Raw genomic sequence first — 7188 nt, forward strand, 5'->3', positions numbered from 1 at the left:
AGGATGAGGTCATACCTCACATCCAGGTCTAAGACTAAGCAGTTTTCCACGCTATCGAAGTCAAGAAACTTGACACCGAGGCCCAAAGAAACTCTCGGCACAGTAACGCAAGTCCCCGTCGCTGAACGAACAGTGACAGTGTCACTCAGCCGCGCTTTCAGCGCTTCAGTATATAGCTGAGTTCCTTCGATCGTGGAGCGTCGAGCATAATTACCCGACGCCCCGGAATTGATCAGGATCTCCCATGGCTTCTCAAAGCCCTTCACGGTCAATCCCACGACCAGCAAGCCCGGCTTGAATACTCGTTCTTTGTTCAAGAGCACGGAGCACTTCGGGGCTGGGCCCTGTCGTCCTCTACCTCTTTGAGGCACAACAGAGCTCAGTTCTTCCCCAGTAGGTCTCCCCGCGCCTACCGGGTTTTGTCGTTTCTCCGCGACAAACCAGAAGACTGGTGAGAAGCGAACGTGGGTTCGATGAACCTTTACGTGTCTTGCGCAGGGGGCTCCCAGTCCGAAGGTGACGGGTGTCTCACAGACAAAACACTGTCAAGTGTTTATACGCTGCACGGCAGCTCGAAGTTCTTGGCTCAGGCCGCTCGACGAGCTCCGAGGGTATGCATTCCAACCAAGTCGTACCGACTTAAAGTTGAACTCGCCATTCAATGCAACATTCACTACTTCTTCAAAGAAGACGGATGCACACAGAAGACTCCCCGGTTGGAGTCCGTCCATAAAGACGGTCACTGGAAGCGCCTGGTGAAGAGGATCGTCTACCATATCGGCAATGAGAGTATGCAGCGCTTGAACCAAGTCCAATAATTTTTTCTTGCTCTGTCAGATGGCAAGGAATCGCAATCGAACGTGATATGTCTGGTAGGTGGCGAGAACACTCGTGAAAGCTGACGCTTCAGCTCCGTCAAGAAAGGAGATACCACACGTCAGTGCCCATTCTCACGCTCGACCCCTGAGCTTGGAGATAGCTAGCGCCACGCGCTGTTGTTCGTTCTGAAGCATGGCGAATGCCATAACCATCTCGGCCTCTCTTATGCAAAGCATGATACTCTCTCCATTCTTACCCTCGAAGGTCTAAATGCTCACGATGAGCGGCCTGGGCCGGGAGGATTCATCCGCCGTCGACAGTGACATCATGGACGCTGTCGATGCCGATATAATCTGCTGTAGATTGTCTAGCAGAGCATTTTCATAGCCCGAAAACGCCTCTTGCCGCGCGTATATCGCTCGGGGCCTTTGCATAACAAGGTGTTCCAAGTTCTCAGGGCTTAGCAGGGACATCAGCTTTTTAATACCGTCTAGCAAGCCAAATAGGAGAACCGCTTTATCTTCATAGAGGGCAGTCGTAACGTCTCAGGTGTAGATTGACTACAAGTTCTACCAAGTGCTACGAATCTGCCGTAGCTCTTTCGCTTAGAAGAAGCTTAGTTAAAGACGACCTTCAATCTTTACTTAGAACCAGTACGACTACGAGTGTAGCGGATAGCAGTCCGTTTACTCCAAGAGTAACTACAACCTTAATCCAAGGCTAATTAACTGCTTCGTTTGAAAACAAAAATTGTATTTTCGGTTTGATTTTTTTTGCGACAAAGCCGCCTATACCTTAATTTATAGGTTTTCTTATCCATGTCGCAAAACCGAATAAATTGACATTTGTTGGCTGTTCCAGCCAAGTACTTCTTATTTATATGTAGCCATACCATTGTGTGGTTACACCATTCTGTGTAACCCAAACCATCTCGTGTGTCTCACACTATTGTGTGATCACACCATCGTGTGTGACCCCGTTACATTTCCGCTGTGAAATAAACACCGCCAACCATCTTACACCCGTTATTTACCGTTCCACGAAATATTTGCTAAGGAGACCACAACAAGCAGTCGTTTCTTCTGGGTCGAACACTCTACGCTCTGGAGACCAGAAACACGATCTCTTTTATCCGCCTAAATCAGCAACATTATTGCACTGCCTAATCTTCCTTTCGAGCTGTGCTTCGAGGCATTTTAATATAGCGTTTGCGCGTTTTGTAGAGAAATTATTGTATCTTCGAGCCCGTGTAGATTCTGTTTATGCTTTCAATAAAAAATGATTTTATCACTTGTCAAAGATCTTCGAATAAGCATGCGGCATCTAGTTTCTTCGACTACTAGACAATATAAGACTCATAGCGCCACAGTTACGTCATACATATTAAAGTTCCTATCTCGAATCTGGGTACAGCATACTTTAATGTTTTGCATTGCTTGAGATTTTAGCCTGTCTACTAAATTTCACAGTTACAAGTGGTACATGATTACTAAACGCTTCTGAATAGATCATGAATTGGAATGGTTTCACACACCGGGGTATCGAAGTTTGCAACCACCCACCCTGTGCTGTAAGCCTCGCCTCACGTGGCATGTCGCTCTTTAAAGACTGATCCCCATCCACCAAGGCCTTCACGAGGTACGATAGACCTCCGTGCTCTTCCATCGATTTTTTGAGCGTACTGATAGTCGACGTTTCCAAAGAGATCGTCAGATGACCTTCCATATAATCTCGACTTATTGCATCTCTCAGCTGAGAGCAAGCGGGTAATTATAGGTGATATGATATGCTCAAAAACTATAAAGTATCTGCAAGGCATACTGCTCGGAAGCCAATAGATCTACACCTTCCTCGTCAGCATGACTGAAGTCCATTGCGTTTGGTGTACTCTTAGCCCTTCGGCTTCCAATACCCCCACTCGGATTCCGTAACAGGAAAGTTGCACCCCATGTTCAATACGACAATACTATTCTCGAATAGGTTGGAAGGACGCAGATTGTCTCGTTGCGAGCCGCACCAATTGGGAGACTCTACATGATGCGGGTAATACCATCCATCTACGGGAAAGTGCCTGCCACGGTTACAGCGATTAGGCCAAAACTTCGCTCCACCGTCGTATGAAGCGGCTAGGAGCTGCTCCGACAGAGCGCGATAGCCCTCAACATGAGGCAACCGGTGCACAACGTGCTATAAGCTTTCGAGGTTTCTTTCAAAACCGACGAGGCTGGGAATCTTCCGTACCATCGACACAAGGCTCATTGAGCAGAAAATGTAACATAGTCCTGGTGATGTTGTGGTGTCTTAGACACGCGAGCCTCCTTCGAGGCGACAGTTGAATTTGAACTGTAGATGTTCACAATTATGATGGGTGAGAGTGTAATGAGGTCACGCAAGATGATGTCACTAAAGAATGATGTGGCTTCACTGGGTAACCAGTCAGTACGTGGCTGAAACAGCCAGTAGTCTTACATTTAACAAGATTTTACTATGTAGATGAGGAAAACCTACATATTAAGATATAGGCGGCTTTGCCGCAGATGAAACCCAGAAGTACACCTTACGATTTAAACGGAAGAGCTAATGGGAGTTGAGTTAAGGTTGTAGTTGCTCTTGGAGTAAGCGGATTGCGATCCTCTACACTTGTACTTGTTCCAAGTATTGAACGAAGGTCGCCGACCTAGAATTAAGCTTCTTCCAAGCGAAAGAGCTACGGCAGCCCCGCAGCAGGAAGCATCTGGGTGGAGCAATTAAAGGGCGACTGCAAGTTGCAATTAGCAGGTTCAAACCTTGAGTTCAAAAAGGTGACTTTTTTTTGCCCAGATGAAATGTACTGCTGAGTTCGCATTATCCTTTGACGTCCTCGGAGCGGAGTAATGAGACATTACGGATAAGTGTTGAAAAAATGATATTTGATCGTAAGTGAGTTGGCGGGGCTCGATCTAGAGAACGTAAATTTTCATCACTACCTTCGCTGAATGCCCTCATTGAGTTGAAGATATTTTGTATCGGGAATACATGTAAGTATATCACGACGATTAAGACCCCGATTTGTAACATGGAAAAGCTGATATCTTCATTCGTCACGGATAAATTGGTCGATGAGGAAACTCGTAGAGTACAGTGAGGGATACGTGAGACTGCAATCCCCAAGGATCATTCGAATCCTTGTTATCTTTTGTTGAAAGAAGATCACGACGTGGTGACGTGAGACCCCTTTCGTATGATGCCCCCGAATAGGTAATGCATATATAACACTTTGTTCCCTGAACCACATATTTCATCGTGCGGCAACGGCTTTTATCAAAAGAAAAGTGTGGAATCGCAGACACTTAGTCGCGCAAGGAACGCATCGTTTTACTACAGTGCATTTCTCTCCACTTGTCAGTGAGTGCTATGTATCGAAACTCACCACGTATAAGTGCTTAAGCACATACATGTACTATCTGCTTTACCCTTGCCACATGCTGCGACGCCATTGGCCATCCTGTCAGTTCCGGCAAAGTATTGACATGTTCATAATTATAAATTTATTTTTGGTTTTCAAATTAGGCATTTTGTGGTCGTTGCGGATCGTCTGATCATCCCGTTGCCGATACCGTCATCGACGGTGATATCGCAAAAAGCCCCTCGACTTAGTGTATTTTGGCCAACATTACTCGCCAGTAACAATTGTGTCGGAAAAAGATACGTACCTTACAACGAAGTCTTGGCGAACGCTTTTCAGCACCTGATTAGAAACGATTTCTGCTGGCTTCCACTAAAAGTTATTCAACTGAAACGCAATAATTGATCGGTGAATTAAATCCTTCTACGCTCTTGTGCTGAGAGACTGCAGTATTGGAGTGAGTCGCTCAGCTCATTCAGTTTGCGCGTAATACCGCGGCACATGCCTTTATAGCTTTATACCATTTAAAATAATGGGGTTCTTACCTTTTGGTGCCTATGCGATCACCCAGGTCTTGGTGGTAGGGGGGCGGTTGACCAAATTGTACTTCCTGGCATATGTTAGACCGACTACAATCCGTAGCAGAATCAATTAATTTTTATCCTAATAAGATTGAGCGTCATGCGCTGGATGCGCAGCGCTATCGCTGATACCCAGGATGATTAGATGTAACAAGCCGATGTCAGAGGTAGGCTAAACCCACATGAACATAAGGTAAACGGTTTTACCGATTTCAGTGAACCTTTCTTACACTTGCAGTGTCTGCCTTTCAGAGAATTCATTTGCGACGGTGCTACATTGACCCTTTCGCGGTCGTAGCAAGAACAGAACTTGATTACACTGTGAACATCCACAACAGAATGCAAACGCACCTACTCTGGTAGTATGAATGAAGCCATACCGCGATCCCGCTCGTGTATCCGTCATTTCCGAGGACGCACTTTGCTTATAGGCTAGCCGAGCTACGTGATGAAGTGAACGAGAGGGGTCACCCCATTAATGTATACACGGAAGAGCAGTGAAATGCTGTAGGTTGACTGACTCCAAGTGCAGTTGTGGCTCGATTAGCGCTTCCATTTGCGCAACGCATTTGTCTATATGCTATCACACTTCCGACGCTAAGTCCGGGTGAAACGCGCATGAATATGTAGCGTGACAAAGTGTTTACTGAATGCAGTAACGTGCCTCCATAGCTGTAATATCCCACAGCGCGGAGTCGACGTCTACCTTTTTTAATTGACGAGCTAGGGATTGTCACTTCAGATTGTAAGCTGGTAGATCGGAAATGTAGACAGTATATTTTGAATGAATAGATTGCCGCACCCCAAGACTCATGATACATCTTAGCGCGATTTATTGACGCTGACGACAAGGAGAATTGAGCATTTTCTACCATTTGTTTTTCTAGAGAAGAGACAGGAATGCGCTGCACAACGCGCTAGCTGCTAGTGAGTTTGGTATGGCCGTGTTCCATATTTGAGACCAGACCAGTCGATGTAGCAGCTGAACCATGGAGCCGAGCAAGGCAGTGTATAAAGGTAATAAGCATCAATCTTATCATCTAGCTTATTCTTTATACAGCGCAACCAAGAATCAAGCGACGCTCTAACCGGACGCCTACTACATCGAAGCAGGCTGTTAAGTCTTGAACGAGCGAAGTGATGTAGTGCGCAAACTGAGTAACATGCTCCTCATGCTACATAGCAAACTCAGCTCTCCGGGAGGGTACAAATTATTCAACATTTGCTGCTCTAGGCGCAGGTGATACTTCTGATAAATGATAAACTGCAGAGAAAGAAAGACTATTGGAGCGAATCTCGGGCGTTGCTTTGCTCTCCGTTTCAGCAGGAGGCTCACACGCATAAGCTTGAAATGCCCCCCCGCGGCGCGAGGTGCGAAATATTTAACTAAAGCAGCGATCGCGACGTAACTTGTCTGCTAATATCGCAACGGGTCTTATACGGGCAATTTTGGCTCGCTGACCACATCCATATAATCATTAACGAGCCGGAACCGTTATTAGTCCCGCGATAAGGTGCAAATCTCCTGAAGAGCAGAGATGAAGCGTAGCGGGTGATTCATATTCGGCTTGCCGTTTGGTTATCGGTGAAGGCAAATGTGCTGGCTTGGTGCTTCGGAGTCACTATGACTTTGATTGTTAAGTACATCTGCTTCCTCGCCGAGTGTGACTCATAGGCTTCAGGCATGGGGTCTGCGCCTTTCTCAGCGGGTCGGTAGGCTGTAAGGATTTGTTAGGTTGGAGAATGCGGATTCTACCATATTTCAAAAGAGAAGGTGTTGGCTTGTGGATAGGAGAATACGTACTGCTCTTTTGTAAAGCATTCGTGTCTTCACGAATTTTGATAGGACAACTATTTTGTGACCACCGAAAATTCTGTTTGATGAGAAGGATGTGATCCTGAAACAGTATTCGTACTTATTGACTATAATATCTACTAATTTCGAAGCACCAATGTAAAGCATTTTGGTTGTGTGATCATGATTTGATTTGGAAGGTCGGGCGTTGAAATTCCGCAAGAAGAAAATCGGAGGGCACATATGCTGCCAGCCTTACACTATGCTTGGAAAGGCTTCATTATTGTAACATGTGACACGTACACTAAAATCTATTCGTTTAGGCTGGCTAAGCTCTAAATATATGTTTTATGAGATTCAAGGAGAAATGTACCTAGAAACCCTTGTGAAGCGCACAAACCACCATCTGAGCGTTGCTAAACGTAGACTACAGGAGTCAAAGCTATCAGCTTACAAGATGCACTGCAACCCTGCCGCATGTTGACTCCACAAAGCTTCAGTCGATTTTTACGACACCAGAAATATTAAGTGATGGACTAATATAAAAGTATATTTTACCTTGATGCACACGACGAATATTTCTTTCTGTAATTTAGCTTGCGGCTTTT

At 45.7% G+C, this 7188-nt stretch overlaps 1 protein-coding gene across 1 annotated transcript; it reads right to left on the bottom strand.

Annotated features, from left to right (window-relative positions):
- Positions 1–5428: 5428 nt before the first annotated feature.
- Positions 5429–5776, bottom strand: PHALS_13934 (uncharacterized protein; the record flags this gene model as incomplete). The annotated part of the gene is made up of 3 exons (XM_024717667.1): positions 5429–5508; positions 5588–5690; positions 5753–5776. 3 exons carry the CDS (start codon positions 5774–5776, stop codon positions 5429–5431), a joined length of 207 nt encoding a protein of 68 aa, XP_024571551.1.
- Between the last annotated feature and the right edge of the window lie 1412 nt (positions 5777–7188).

The sequence above is a fragment of the Plasmopara halstedii genome, assembly GCF_900000015.1.
Source record: "Plasmopara halstedii genome assembly, contig: Scaffold_7, whole genome shotgun sequence".
Taxonomy (NCBI): domain Eukaryota; phylum Oomycota; class Peronosporomycetes; order Peronosporales; family Peronosporaceae; genus Plasmopara; species Plasmopara halstedii.